This window comes from Rhinolophus hipposideros (genome assembly GCF_964194185.1).
Source record: "Rhinolophus hipposideros genome assembly, chromosome: 1".
NCBI classification, from domain to species: domain Eukaryota; kingdom Metazoa; phylum Chordata; class Mammalia; order Chiroptera; family Rhinolophidae; genus Rhinolophus; species Rhinolophus hipposideros.
Window position 1 is genome coordinate 61,024,591 of NC_138047.1, and position 16,268 is coordinate 61,040,858.

Genomic DNA, 16,268 nt, shown 5'->3' on the forward strand with positions numbered 1-16,268 from the left:
TCCCCTAGAACTTTTGGAGGGAGGGCAACTCAGCAGACACCTTGATTTCAGACTTCTGGCCTTCAAAACTGAGAGAATAAATTTCTGTTGTTTGAAGTCACCCAATTTGTGGCAAGGCAGCCCTAGGAAACTAATCCATAAATGAAGGGAGTCCTAACTGCAGGAAGGGAAGGAGGGTCCTGTCTAGGTTTAATTGAAAGAGCTTCAAGCAGAACAGGAGAGGGGCGAGGTGAGTAAAAGGGAGGGAATGAAAGGGAGCTGTGGGACCTCCCCATTTCTTCTCTTCCCTCTCCCTCCTTTCTCACTGTAAAGGTGAGCCTGTCTTGGTTCTCCTGTGTTTTAGGGGAGAAAAAGATGGAAGAGAGCTTTTGCTCTTGCAGCAGGCAACCTACTGATCGCTGCATAGAGCTTTGTTGTTCACAAAGCAGTTTCGCTTTTGACCATAAAAAGAGTTCATTTTACTGATGAAGAAGCTGGAGCACAGAAGGACTAAATGATTTGCTCAAACTTAAAAGCGTTTGTGCCGGAGTCAATCTAAGACTCCAAATTCTGTTAGTACCATTCCATCATTCTGTGGAACAATAATCTTTCCATAGTAGTGAAGAACCAAAAACAAACAAACCCCAAACCAGTTCACGGAATTTGGTCATGAGCAACAGAAATCATTGGCGATTGTGGACACTCAGCATCTCTGTCTGGATGGGCAGAAAAAGGCTGTCCTTACACTAGGTTGCATGCACTGACTTTGTTGGGTAACCTTTGGTACTATCATTCCTCATTCCTTAGGAAATGAAAAGAGGGTAAGAATTTTTCCTGACCGTATAGGGTTGAGTCAGTGTAATCTTTGAGGTTTTATGCTAAATCTGTGTATGCTTTCAGCAAGGATTTTGGAAAGATTTTGGCAATTTTTGTAAACTAGCAGACCATAAAGAGGTCAAATTTTGAGAAACCAAATGCATTAAACATGTTCATTCATAACTTGGTTTTTATGACCATTATGTTATTATTTTTTCCCTCCTTAGTGGGGTGATAGATTGTGATACCTTCATTGCAGGAGGTGAAGAGGACAAACATTTACATTCTTTGCAGTGGGGCTTCTCTCTTCCCTTCTGCTTCTCACTTCCTCCACACCCTGGACAAGGGCGGCTTCCTTTGCAGTGTTTGCCATCGACCCTGTTTCTGTTCAGTTTGCTGGCCCTCCCAGTTTTTCCAGCTTGAAATAACACTCGAAAGAGACCTGTCTGAGATTTTGGTTCCATTCAGTGATGATCTGGAAACCCCGGGCAGCCTGATTGTCTTATCTACCTCTCTGAACATCCCTTCTCCTGCTCATTCTAACAATCAGATCAGATCTCTAAAAGACACAATAACTGCATTTAAGTAAATACCCATGTAGGGCTTTGCCCTTCATTGTTCTAATCAGCGCCAGTGAGGCAGCAGTGCGGGGATTGAATACCCAGGAGGCGCTGTCAGCTTGGCAAAGGCTTGCGCCGGCCTGGCGTTTTTCTGCAGCTTTGGTGAGCTTGAGAGTGTTGGGTGAACGGTTAGGGGACGCTGTGGTTGGAATCTTGCCCCAGGAGGGGAGCGACCCGCAGCCGAAAGAGTTCTTTGCCAGGGAGACGGCTGCTGAGTGGAGTAGGTAACTCGCGGAGAGAGCTTTTCAACCCCCCTGAGAAGCTCAGCTCCCCACGGGAGGGAGAGAACAGTGTGGGAGACCTGGAGGCGGCGTCAGCGGCAGCTCAGCAGCGCTCTGTGCATTTCCCTCTCCCTGAAAGCCCTTCCCAGAGGTCGTTTTACACCCAAACAAACAAGATCTTCTCAAGCTTCCTGGATACGCCAATAGTTCATTTTACGGGTAAAGATACTAACATTTTGCAGAGGAAAACTCTGCTCCCGAAGGGACTTTTGCTGAGAAAGCTGGGGGAGGCGGGGCATGGGGACGAACGGAGAACGCCAAGGCGGCTGCGGAGCTCGGGGTGCAGGTCCAGCTTCGATGCTCCGGGTTGGGCGGCGGAGGAGGTGGGGCGAGGGCAAAGCCCAGAAATAGGGCGTCCGACGGCCGAGCCCAGCCAGCCGCCAGCGCAGTCCTCGGCCTGGCGCCAGTTTCGCCGGCGGCCGGGGTGCTAGCAGGGATCCTCGCTCCCGGAGGGCCGCCGTGAGTCACCCGCTGAGCAGTCGCTATCGCCACCCAGAGGACATCAGGCACAGGGTGGGGCGCATTCCCGGCTGCACTCGCGCGCCCTACCCGCGCCTCGGTGTCCCTTCGCTCACCCAAACTCCCATCATCTGGCCGGTGCTACCAGGTCTGCGAGCGCTGCGGTGGCTTCCGCGCCGGCCTGGGCCTCCAGCGGAGAAACAGTTAACCCGCCCGGGCGAGGAGGAGCCGGTAGAGGAAGGAAGGAAATTGCGGCCGTTCTGAAAGTTTTTTCTTCCTCCCTTTTTTCCCCTGCAGAGGTGAGAGCCGGGACGCGGTGGTTGCTGCCTTTTCAGAGCCCGGCTCCGCGCCTCTGCTCCCGGGGCTGCCACCCGACTACCTGGGGACAGGGACAGCTGTCTCGCTCCAACCTCCTCCGGGACCCGTTCGGAAAGGGTGCGCCGAGCCATGGAGGGCGCAGAGCTGGCGGGGAAGATCCTTTTCACCTGGCTGACGCTGGTGCTCGGCCTCATCCTCCTGCCTTCGGCCTTCGGGGTGTCTTTGGGCATCTCTGAGATCTACATGAAGATCCTGGTGAAAACTTTAGAGGTGAGTGGCCGCAGGGATGTGGCGTGCCGCACCTCGGAGGGCTTGAGGGGGCACCCGGGGAGGTGTGGGCCGAGGGTGGAGCCAAGGTGACGCGAGGGGACCAGTTCCGAAGGTCAGTGGTCCGCAGGGGTGTGCGTTTCGGTTTATCCTCCGCAATAGTGCGAAGACAGCCAAGGGATCAGGGCTGAGATCCCTTGTCCACCCTATTGTTCCTGTGGTTGAAGGCAGAACCACCCCACCCCCTGTTCTGTTGGGATTATTACAATTTGTACTGATTAGAATAACAGTGCGACCGACTATCATGTCATTGGATTTCTTTATATCCACTATGCAGTGCAACTGTCACTTCAATCTTAGCTTTTACAGCCCCAGGTTTCAGAGGTCCTTTCGTGTACTAAGCCATCCTGTCCAGAAAGACATCATATTCTAGTTTATGCTCATGATAAGAAACCAATTGCTGGATGATATAAAAAAATCTGATTATGTTTTACTGGAGTCATGGAGATTTTTATCTAAACAATGGCACTTGAAATGTCATTGAAAATGTCTCTTCTTTGACCTCAGCTCTCCCTACACTCCTGTTTCCAAATTCTGCAAAGAAAGGTGTTATTTGGAAGTGGGCCTGGTGGGGAACAACTGCAGGTTACCCTTATACAGGGCTTTTATTAAATTACAAAGGGCTTTTCCGTTTGCTATCTCATTACCTGCTCCCCAGAGCCTTGGAAGGGATAACACTTAGGCAGATAAGGAAACTGAGACTCAAAGAAGTACAGCAGTTTGCTTGAATGAAGTGGTCTTAACTGAGGAGAGGGTGTGTTTGCCTAGTGGATAGGAGTACAGACTGGGTACAGATTTGCTTAGATTTGATACTCAAATCCCAGCTCTGCTTGTCAATATGTGACCTTAGGGAAGTCATCTACTTCTTGTTCCTCTTTTTTTCATCTATAAAATAGAAGTATAATAACAATTTCCATAAGTTTGTTTAAGCAAGTTAAAATATGTCAAACATCTTAGACGGGTGCCAATACATATCAGGTGCTATATAAGTGTTTGCTGTTTTTAAAGGAATAATATTATTATTTAAATTCTAGCATCCTTGTTTCTGTAGCTTCTACAATACCTTCTAATGTGGGTTCTCATTTTTCCGCTCTTATTTTTTGTCTTCCCAGAACTTGGCTGTATGTGCTCTTCTCTCTCAGCTAGTGGGTGGCTTCCAGATATACAATACAATCTCCCACCTGGAGATTACCTGCTAATCTCCCACCTACTAATCTGCAAATCTCTTATACCTGCTGCTAATCTCCTGTTTTACCCCAGATTTTTGTTGCACTTTCTCATTGTGGTCATTTTTCTGTCTAGTCTTTTAATTTATATTTGATTCTTTATCTTCAGCCCTCATGTTTTAAAAGTTCTGTTGTTTCTACTTGGGACGTATTTCACAGTTTTGGACATTTCTTGCTGACTTTACACTTTGAACTTGGTCACAGTGCTGTGAATGTTGTAGCTGCCTTTAAACTGTTAGATTTCTTCAGAATATTCTCCCCATACTGTGTTTCCCCAAAAATAAGACATAGCCGAACCATCAGCTCTAATGCGTCTTTTGGAGCAAAAATTAATATAAGACCCGGTCTTATTTTACTTTAAGACTGGGTATAATATATAACATAATATAATACATATAATACATATAATATAATATAATATAATATAATATAATATAATATAATATAAAATATAATACCGGGTCTTATGTTAATTTTTGCTCCAAAAGACGCATTAGAGCTGATGGTCCAGCTAGGTCTTATTTGCGGGGAAACAACGGTAGTACATGATCCTCTCCAGCTGGTGTTCACTCTTTCTCACAACTCTGAAATGATGGCACTGTTCTCCCACACTGCAGTGTCTTTTGGAATTTTTACCCCAGTTGAAAATGGAGTGAGGGTAAATCAAACACACTGCCTTGCAGGTGCTGACTCCCATATTTCTTGCTTTAGTAATTCAAGGTACAACTAAAGACACGTCAAGGAGAGAGGCCTGCTAGTTGCTGTCAGCCTGGCAAATAACTACTATACTTTGAAGGGATACCTCTGGTCCAGGTTCTGGCCTTCAATTTGGCAGGGCCTCAAGCTTTCGTTTTTGTCCATCTAGCATTGAAGAGACTTTTAGATTCTTTGTTAATCAATGTTTGAACTGTAGTGGGAGATACACCACTTAACTTGGAAACCAGGTAGTGGCAGCAGAAGGAACCATCCTCTTTGCTAAGACTCAGAGATCAGAGAGATCTTGGCTTATATGCAACTAGAATAGGGATTCATTTTGTGAGCCAACTCTGACTTGCTCTGGTCGTAGCTGCCTGGAGCGCCTGTGTTTGGGAGCAGCTGGGTTCATCAGGAAAGAGTTGTGATCCCACAGTGATACCTGCTTTAGGTACAGGAAAAGGAAATGACAAATCAAGGATTTTCATCTTTCAACTAGAACAGCAGTAGATGTTTCAAAGACATTTCTATTCTATTCCATTTCTATTCCATTTCTATTAGGCGGGGGTTAGTACAATGGATTGCTTTTCCCGACTACAGGGATAGTTCTTGTAAAAATTGTGCTGTTTAGTTTTAGGAAATCTTTATTAGTATTTAGTATAGGAACATCTTTAGTTCTCGACAAATACCCTGCCTTTTTGTAGATTCCATTGATGGCTCAGCCCTTCTGTTACTCACTAATCCTTTGTATGTTCTCAACTGATTTGGTTGTTTTTTTCTCTCTTTTGTATTCTAGTCGAAAGAGCATTCTTTGGTCTCTTTGATTGGAATTGGAGATTTCTCAAATTTCTCAAAATGTTACAATTTACATACCATTTAAAAAGGTCACTTAGCTTTGTACATTATGTGTTTACTTTTATAAGTTTTATTGACAATGGGTGGCTTTTTCATGACCATAAATTCAAATTCTGGAAGTTGAAATGTGTGTGCGGTGCCTTCTGAATGTAGTAGCTGACTGTAGTAATTGCTAATTGTCAAGTAACTGACCCAGATGTATGCTCTTCTCTGACTCCTTAGCTGCCCATCATTTCAGGTAATCATTATTTATTGAGGACCTACTGTATGCTGCCTTCTGCATTGCTGAGTATCTCTAGATGTGTGCATTAGCCCTTGATATGGCAAACTGCTTGAGGACAAGGCTTGAATTCTTAGAATAAGTTTAGTGATTCTCTAAACCAGTCATTTTCAAGGGCTAAATAATAATTTCTAAAGAATATTATAACTATATTGGGAAAATTGTTTTAGAAATACAAGCTATGGAAAGTAAAACTTTATTTAGCCTGGATGTGTAGAGAAGGACTCATCTGGGTGGTAGGATGTAGGTATCTGAATCTAGGAGGGTGTGTGTGAAGTTTTTTTGTGTTTATCAGAGAAGAGCATGGATTAAAGGTTGAAAAATGCTGTTCTCAACAATGAAAGTTAATTGTTAGGTTAATGATGCAGGTGTGGTGGTAAAGGATTTCTATTCATTGGTCTAAGATTCAAGGGAAATAAAGAATGGGAAGAAAATATAGAATTGATGGAAGAGAAGTTAGGGGAATGGTATTAAATTATCTAATCTAACTAGATAATATAGGCAATGGACAGATGATAAATATCAATGGACTAATTTTCCCCTCAACTTTTGAGGAATAAGATGGAAGAATGAACAATTTCTTCCAAAGTTCTGGCCTTGTAACCTTGGGCAGGACACTTAATATCTCAAACTTAGTATCTGCATGTGTATATAGGAATATACCTGCTAGAGTTATTGTGCAGAGTCAATGAGGAGAGGTGAATGGAAGCATTTGATACATAGGAGGTGCTCAATCCTTGATGGAGTGTGAATTCAAATCTTTAGTTTTTTTTTTGGTCCTATGTGGCTAAGATTTAATCTACCTTTATATCTTTGATGGGTCAACATACATACTCAGAGCAGACAATTCCTACTTTTATTTCACTTATTATTCTTTCCCTTTCCCTTCTTTACCATCTACCAATTAGTTTTCCATATTTTTAAAAAGGCATGTCAATAATTCTCAGGTCATTATGACACCTCTGTTATTATAATACTCAGTTATTATCCCTGATGTTTGAAATACAACAAATGTGCTAGAACAGCACGACAGAAAGTAATAATAAAAGCTATCAAGGCAATGTGCTTTTCATTTAACTTAATTCCACAAATAGCTCTCTGAGATAGGGTCTATTATTACTCCCATTTGTGGACTGGAGAATGGAGGTTCAGAGAGATAAACTGTTATCAGTGGTAGATAAATATCATAAAGTGGTAGAATCAGAATTTTAATTTGAATCTAGAGCCTGAATTCTTATTCTACCACGATGACAGTCTCTGCCAAGAAACTGTTTTATTATGCTACGATGGTGGCCTGCCATTATTTGAGTAAGCCTAATATTTTGAATGTTTATATAATTTTATGCATTTTTCCTACTCTCTTTAGTTAATTCTTAAATGTGTTTTTAGTGTAAAAACTGAAAGTTGTAATTGTCTAGGTGACAGTGTCACATTTTTGCAAGTTTTTGGCCTAAGCTTTAAAAATTAGACTTAATCCCTTCTTTTTGATACATTGTAGACAGCTACTTTTTCCCCTCAAGAGGATTTTGAAATTAAGTGGGGTGACACCCTGATTGAATGTGTCTTTCAACCTTCTTTGGTGGAAGTGGGGCATGAGATGGGGAGGAGAAATGGGGATTGTTAGATGCCCCTACTGTACTTTGGGGCCATCTTGCTGACAGAGCTGCACCTTTCGTGTTGTCTTGTGGCAGTGTGTTCTGAGCTACCTGTGGAAGAGATTCAGAACCTCTACAGAGACCTTTTACCTCTGTATTTGCGCTTACCTGATCAACTAGAAGAAGCCAGCATGATAAAAGATAAATAGCTATTTATTGGGAGATACATCGGATGGTCTGAAAAAAAACCTGATCATTTTGGTACCTATAGTGGGGGGTGTGGGGAGACAGGAAGCAGCCAACATTTTCTACTTTGTGGCCTATTATGTTGTGGTCATTGGATAGATTATCTTCTTGAATCTTTACAACCTTGGTAATTGTCCCTGGTTTAGAGATGATGAAAATGGGTATTTTACCCAAGATGATTACAGCCTGAAAATGGCAGAATTGCAATTCATATGCGTATGTACGTCTGTCTGACTATAGAGCATAGGCATGTTTTCATTTTCACTGGAGAGGAAGCCCAAAGAAGAAAATTGTTTTCCAGTATAAATTTAATTGCATTAAATGACTTCTCCTCCAACCTTAAAATTTGCTGGTCTCAAAACACTATCACTGTATTTTGTAGGATAGACTTTTACAGTATCAGGAGAAGTTATATGTTCTGAAACTTGTCTGGTGACAGAACACAGGACTCTTTGTGACATACTGTGCTATTTGAGCAATGCCCCTGTATTAGTTTTCTAGGCTGTCTTAACAAAGTACCACAGATGGGTGGCTTAAACAACAGAAATTTATTTCCTCATAGTTATGGAGGCTAGAAGTCCAAGATCAAGGTGTTGGCAGGTAGGTTTCTCCCGAAGCCTCTTCTCCTTAGCTTGCAGATGGCCACCTTCTTGCTGTGTCCTCACCTGGCCTTTCATCTGTGCCTTCCTATTTCCTCTTCTTATAAGTACACTGGGAAAATTGTGTTAGGACCCATGCTAAAGACCTCACTTTAACATTGTCATCTATTTAAAGGTCCTATCTCTAAATACAGTTACATTCGGATATACTGGGGGATAAGGCTTCAAGATATGAATTTTGGGGGGACATAATTCAGACCATAGCAACCACAAAATATTAATATTTTCCATCAGGTGAGCATGGAATAATTGTCCTAGTTGAAGTTAATTACTGTTTATATAAAATCACATGCCTGCAATAAAAACAAACAAACTGAGCTCCAAGATTAATAATGATTAATTGTTTCTAAGATTTTATGTTAATCATATCTTTTGTCTACTTACAATTGATAATAGGTAGCAAAACTTTCAATTGAAAAACTATAGGAATAAACCTTTTCCTCTATTGAGAAAAGGTGGGCAGGTCTAGAGTTTGAGAACTCCTGCATTAATCAGCAAAGAAGAGAAAAAGACAACCAGATTAAGACTGAGTCTTATTATCATTTGCAACTTGCCACTTGAAGCCTCGAAGATTAGGCCTCTATTTATAGGCTGTTTTCTAAGCACAAATGGCATGTTCCTACTTGGCTCTTTGGGATGTTGTGCAGGGGTCCTGACGTAATCGGATCATGCCTTACTCTTTGACCTTCATGTACGTGCTTTAAGTTATTTATTTTCTATCAGTTATTTTCTTATTTATTTGAAATTGTTGTTTCACCTCTGTGTTCAATCCCTTTGAGTTTAGCAATAACTGAGATGTTTTTGCCTTGATATATTTAATAAATTCTGTCTTTTTGCCTCTTCAAGGATGCTTAAGTTCTAATAATTATTACAGTGCATTTTGCCTCTTATTTTGCTCTCCCCCGAACCCCAAATCAGTCAATTTAACTATTATTAGCTTCTGGAATTGTAATCACCTAAGTAATATTTTAAAGGCTCCTTTTTTAAACTGGAAAAATAGCCATTCAGATTTTCTAGAGTGCTTTCAACAAAGTTCCCTTACAGTTTTTGAACTATGATGTTAATGTTAGATAATTTTGGAAATGCATAAAAGAAGTATAAAGAATAAAATGATAAGTCAGATCTTAATATATTTATTTACACTCTTACGTACGTTCAAGACAAAATGGGAGTTGATTTTTCCTGTTTCTAACTTCTCTCAAACCTGTGGTTCCTCATAATCATAACATTTCCCCTATGCATCTTAAAACATAAGTGACCAGGTGGGTGTATGATTTCTTTGGTTATTAACTTCACCGATTCCTTTTCAGCTTTCCAGACCTGCAAGCTTATCTTTGATGCAGGCATTTGGGCCTCTTTTAATGTGACTCATACTTGAATTGCTAATTTGCTATGAAAATAATAGTTATTCTCTGGGCCCTGGGTTTTCACATGTATTGATCTGATTTCATCCTCATAGCAACCCTATGGGATAGGAATGATTATCCTCATTTTCAGATGAGGAAATTAAGGACTAGAGGGATTAAGTAACTTTAAACCCAGACAGTCTTGATGCCATAAACTGTGCTCTTATCTGGCATGTTTCACGACCTTTTCAAGGAGTAATTTATTGGGATACCAGGTGTGTGTGAGGAGTTTAAATAGGGTAAAGGTGATCTTTTCCTCCTATTATTGGAGCTTTATTAGTAACGAATACAGGAGTATACCTGGGGCTTGGGATACTGCTACATCAGAGATTGACTAGAGGATCTCTTTAATTCAAGTAGCACCAGGGCTTAATGTTCAATGTCACTTCTGTATAAGCATGGTTAAAGTATTCTACATTTATCTGTGGAACAATTCAAGTTAATACTTCTTGTTTTTGAACAGTGGGCCACATTACGAATTGAAAGAGGAGTCCCAAAGGAGTCTGTTCTTAAAAACTCAGCTTCTGTTGGTAAGTCTTCCTTTTCATTATGATGGTTAAAATATCCAAAATATGATGATGTAAAATATCCCATTTATATCTACTCAATTTGAACTTGAAGTATGCATAGAGTAGTGCATTCTATAGGCCTTGAATTTCTCATAGTTCTGTCCTTTGTGCGAAATAACAGGTGTCTGAGTTTTGAATGAATTGTTATTACAGAGGAGGTCATATTTGCTAGTTCATCTATATATTCTTACACAGGATAATTCAAAAGGCATGCATTTAAAGGTTATTCATAGTTTTAAAGATGCAATCAATAGCTTAAAAAAAAAAAGGTAACTGAACTACCTAGGAATTAAACCTATTTTTGAGGTTTTATTAGCACTTTATTCTAAAGTGTGTTCCTCAGAATACTCTTTCCTGCTAAAGGCTAATGGGTAACACATGAAATAAAAAATAACTCCCCCATGAAATAAGCTTGGAAATCACCACATACTACACCTTTCTTTTAGAGAGTAATATTGCGCAGTAACAAAGGTTCAGAAAAGTCCTGTGGTAAAGAAACTTGTTTAATTTTTGTTAGAAGTGAATTAACAAATCAACTGAACTAACCAGTCCCTGCTTCTATTTGTGTGCTTTGTTTTTATCCCAAAAAACCCTTTCACTTGGAGTAAGAACTGTTTAAGACACTCATAGGGGAGTAGAATTCTATGGGAGTGATGGCTATGAAATTAGGAAGAAACGAATCACTAGATTTAATTAAAAGGCTAAGCTTTTATGTACTTTCCAAAAATAATCGTTGAAACAATTTTGTGCCCATCTAATTTGGGATTGTAAAGGTCAAAAAGTCTAACACTTCACTAGAAGGGATTTATCTTCTAGAGGCTTGTCTAAGAGGAATTGTAGAAATTGTGTACTGTAGTGCGTTTTGGAAATAACATATCTGAGTGAAAACATCTGCATTTTTGTGTAACTGTTGTGTTGAAATGACTGAAGCAACTCGTAGAGTTTCATGGTATCTACTTAAACACCAAAGTATTATCACTGATAACATTTTTACTAAGATTGGATATGTCTGCCTATACTTGATCCTCTTTTTAGTACTAGGTACCTTTCTCTCAGCTATAACAGATCTATTAATTTTGTATTTTTCTGGATTGGGCACATTTTTTCACGTCGTCTATGTTTTAAGGAGAGAACAAATTTTGTTTCTTGTTTTCTGTTGTACTTGGTGAGATTTGGGGCTGTCGTTGATCTTGAGTGACAGTCTATGGGGTCTTATAGACTGAGGTGGTGGTGATGGTGGTGATGATGATGATGATGCATGTTTTGGGCTATGAATTTAAAAGGGCACAAGATGTTTCAATTTGGTAGGTTAAGAGGATTAAAAAAAATGCTAGGTGAGGATGGCCAGTAGCATTAGCTTAGTTTTTTTAGCCTATGTGGAGATGAATATTTTCACTTGTTAGATTTTTTTGTTTTGTTTTGTCATACGTCTGTCTTTTCTATTTTTGGTCTTTGTCTTTTCCACGGTACCTCCAGGAAAGTGTAGAAATGAACAGGAGGAGAAAATATAAATCGTAATGGTTTAGAGTAAGTCTGGTACCTAAAATTTGTCATATTCAGAGTGGCTGCCCTTCCTTTTAGCCTGTGAAATAGGGAATTGACTGTGGCAGTTGTTAAGCATTTGCTCCCTGTAGGGGGGATTCTTACACTATCATCTTAAGGGAACCAAAGATGATTAAGACATGGTTCCTGTGGGGAGACAGGCATCGGACAGGCCATTGTGATAAATGCTAAAATAGGTGCATAAGCAAAGGACAATGTGAGGTCTAATGTAGGCTCCGACATGTGCTGCTTTCATCTCTTATAATGCCACAGCTGTGCATGGTATGCACCTCCATTCCATCCTGACTTACGTCCCACTTGGGTAGCCCTGTTTCAGGGTGTGTGCCCTGTTGATACATTCTGGTGTTTGGAATCAGCAGAGAGGTATTATCTCAATCCTAGACAGACTGGCAGAGGGTGACGAAACACACTGCGCACTTGTGTGCGGGCTGGTGCAATCTTCTGCCTTCAGAGCCTCATGTCTCTGAACTGCAGCCAACAATAGCATAGGCTGTGTTGAGCCAGTCAAAGTTTAGGCCAGGGTCACAGGCAGGCCAACCAAAGCTCCGGGGAGTGAGGCTGTGAATTGGAGATGTCTAAATGATAGAGCACTGACAATAGGTTTGGGGAGCTGAGAGGGAGAGATTAGCTAAACAGGGAAAACAGTTATAGTTATTCCTTCTGCTGCTCTTTTATTTGGTGAAGCACAGTTTTGGAAACAATTTTCGAGTCTCCCTCTCCAGTTAAACCCCTCTTACATTATAGTTCTTCTGTGCTTTTATTGAATAAGCTAACTGAAAGCTGAACCTAGAGAAATATTATCTTTGTGGTTAAATAATGCTCTTCTGTATTCTCCTGTGTCTCCTATTTTAAAAAACTGTCTAATTTGATCATGAGTAAAATCTCTTTAAGAAGCTCTATTATTATACCTTCCTCTTCTAGGTTTAAGGACTTTTCCTCATTGTTAATACAATGATGAAGAAAATTCCCCCTACTTCCCTGCTTCAAGTAGCTATCTTACACTGAGCACTGACCTTCAGTGGAGACTATAGAATTACCTGTACCCTAGTTTTTATTCCTGGAGAGCTGATGTACTACACTAGAAGGCTAATAAGAGTGAAGGGAAGGGCATTGGGTCCTTTGTTTCTTTGCATCAGTTATGCTTTCACCACTCCAGCCATAGGACAAATGCATCTCCTTTGACCCTGGGACATGGTCTGACTGAGATTTTAGCGACTTTCATTTTTCTCTGTTGTAATTAGTGCCAAGTACCATTTGACTATTAAGTGCCACGAGCCTCAATCTTTGGGTACCTGACTGATTTCCAGGACGTATTATGCTATCAGAATCGATCCGTTAGTAATTTTGATTGTAATTAATATAATTATTAATAACTATGTCCTTTTCATGACTCAAGATTAATTTCCCTATAATTGCATAATGATCCTAGGACATTTTGAATGATTACCAACCAAAAGTCAACAGGCACGAATAAAGGCCTGCATTTGCCCTTGCCGAGAGAGTGTGAGTCACAAAGAATACAAATAAATAGAGGCTGTGGCTTAGTCATTTTGACACTGTACCCTGGAGTGTTTGGCTGGTCTGACTAAACACTGTGGGCAGTGGGCAAAGCATGCTGCCTCCTCCACGTTGCCCTACCTCTGCAGGCACCACATGTAACGATTCTGGGTTATGTGGCCTACTGTTAATTAGGCCCCGGTGCTGAATTTCTCTTCTGTCCTATATCTCTTGCCTCCCAGCCCTCGCTTCTTCCCCACCTCCCACAGGACAAAACGCTATAGTGAAGCACCTGATGTTTTACCTATTCAAAGAGAAAACGGTGCCTAACATTTCCCTTTAATTTTACTTTTTGGAATTCTTTCTGTGAGACTTGACTAACCATGTTGATACCTGTACAACACTGGTTACATCAACATTAATCAAAAATATTGAAGTCACAGAAAATGTGGGGCAATATTTTGTGACAGATGTTTAAGGAGTTATCATTTTTCTATACTCCTTTTATGTTGGGCAGACCATTTCTGATAATCTGTTTAGAGCAGCTAAGTTGATTTAGTACTATTGTCTTAGTGTAAACTCTCTGAATATACAAATCAGTATCTGCTGTCCTCAAGAATATGGACTATGATGCAATCAATGGGGTTATCACACTGATATAATACTGGAACGTGTCTAGCTATTTGTAGAGAGAAAAATAATCCACGTATGGGATATGGAAGGATTACAGGTTGAGATTTTCTTTTCTTTTTTATTTTTTTTTGAGATTTTCTTTATAACAGCTAAACGTCTACCTGCTTTTACTAGTCTTTATTGGTAAGTCTTATGCCTGTTGGTGGTGATGATGACGACAATTTTCAAACATATACAAAAATAGGGAAATAGTATAATGGGCCCCGTGTAACCAGCATTTGTCAAGATTTTGCCACATTTGATTCACTCCTCATTTTTTGCTAATGTATTCAACGCAGACACTAGATTTCATGTCTTTCACGCATTTTTAAAAAAGGACTTTAAAAAAGAATGACAGTGCTATTATGCCTTTAACAAACTTAATAATTTCTTAATGTCATCTAATACACAGCCTGTATAAAAATTTTCTTAACAATTTCAAAGTGTTTTTATAATTGATTTGTTTGAATCAAGAGTCAGTCATGGTCCACAAATATGCCTGTGTGTTTATTTAATGATACTGCTTTATTGGACATATGGAGTATAACTTTTGTTCCGGGAACAAAAATTATTTAAGAGCAGGTGATTCTGAAAAAATTCACAAGCATGCCATACATTTTTATCCTCACATCTTAATATAGCTCTGACGACAAGGATTTGATTCTTTTGTTTGCTTTAAAGCCATAAGATCAGTCATCTATGTTTCTAAGTGCAATATCATGAAAACTTAGTTCAACCACTTTGGAGAGCAATTTGGCAGTTCCTACAAAGTTGAAGACCTATTATATACTGTAACCTCACAATTCCACCTTTCCTACGATATCAAGCCTACCCAAACTCTTAGTATATTAGAAGACATGTTACAAGTGTACACAAATAGTGAAAGTGTGAAGACAACTCAGTCATTCATCAGGAGGAACATTAATATGTACTCTGGTTTATTAATATTATACAGCGTCAAAATGAATTAAATGGATTTACATGAAGAGAACAAAGCAGACAAATGTAAAGCAATGTTGAGAGAAAAGAAAATGTATAGTATAATAATATTTACTTCAAATTTAGTACCATAAACAGATACTATATGTTTATGTAGATATTTGTAGATAAGTATAAAAATATATGGAAACTTACATATACGACAGGATAATGGTTATCTTCTAGGAGGGAGAAGAAAAATGGGGAGATAGGTTTTAATTGTATCTATAATTTTTTTCTTTAAAAAATATCCGAAGCAAATATGGCAATAGGTGTTGTTTTTCTTTTTTGTTCTCATATTTTTTGTTAAAATTATATCTTAAACATAAAAATTTAAAAAACCCCAACCAAATAAAATAGTAAATAATCATTCAGCTAGAGTTTGATGAATGGAACTAGTTTTATATGAGTAGAAAATAGGTACCTGTCTCATGGGTGTGATTAATGGTTACCTGCTCCAAAACACGTCTCCATTCAGCCTGACCAGTGCCTGGAATTTAAACTGAAACTGATGGAACAAAGGAATTGTTAATCAAAATATATTACCTCTTGAGGTTTCTCAGCCTCAGCACTACTGACATTTTGGGCTGAATAATTCTTTGTCATGGGGAGCAGTCCTTTGCATTGTAAGATATGTAGCAGTACCCCTGGCCTCTATCCACTAGATGACAGTAGCACACCCTTAATGTGACAACCAACAGTGTCCCTAGACATTGCCAAATCCTGGGGCGCAAAATCCTCCTATTCCCTCTCCCATCCCTCCTTTCACTCCTTTGTGAACCACTGCTATTAGAGAATAATGCATTAATCCATTGGTTTCCACTATCATTAGCATGATTTATTTTAGTTTTCTAACGAATAGGCCCTTGAAAGAGCAGAACTTGATTTCTACAGTTTCTGCTGGCTGGTTTGGAGAGTGATAGCGTGAACAACAGTGTTAGCAGAGAACCCAGGATGGTGGGAGAGGAGGCGTGTTCCTCAGGAAAGGTAGAGGCAAACCAAGGGAATCTTCCTTCAAATTTCGCCTCATAATCCAATGAAAATGTACTGTCTGTTTTGGAGGGACCTTTAGAGTGGATTAGAGACCTGCGTATAACTATGTGCTCTAACCTCTTAAAGTAGATGACTTAGCATTTAACTCTGGCTAACAATGAGTAAGCAGGTTGGAATGGTTCTGGCAGGAAGGAGAAGGTAGAGGTCAGATCAGACTAATGAGCTTAACTGCATTG

General features: G+C 39.9%; 1 protein-coding gene across 5 annotated transcripts in view; it reads left to right on the plus strand.

The window, feature by feature from the left end:
• Positions 1 to 1,508: 1,508 nt before the first annotated feature.
• The window catches only part of GPAT3 (glycerol-3-phosphate acyltransferase 3), a 53,815-nt gene continuing 39,055 nt past the window's right edge, over positions 1,509 to 16,268 (plus strand). The window contains exons 1-3 of one of the 5 annotated variants that reach the window (XM_081056755.1): positions 1,509 to 1,855; positions 2,453 to 2,743; positions 10,224 to 10,290. In XM_081056755.1, coding sequence (XP_080912881.1) covers positions 2,603 to 2,743; positions 10,224 to 10,290 — 208 coding nt within the window. In that variant the 5' untranslated portion in view covers positions 1,509 to 1,855; positions 2,453 to 2,602. Of the gene's footprint in view, positions 1,856 to 1,995; positions 2,304 to 2,452; positions 2,744 to 10,223; positions 10,291 to 16,268 lie in introns of those variants that run through there. The other 4 variants (XM_081056758.1, XM_081056759.1, XM_081056757.1 and 1 more) reach the window with 4 other exon arrangements.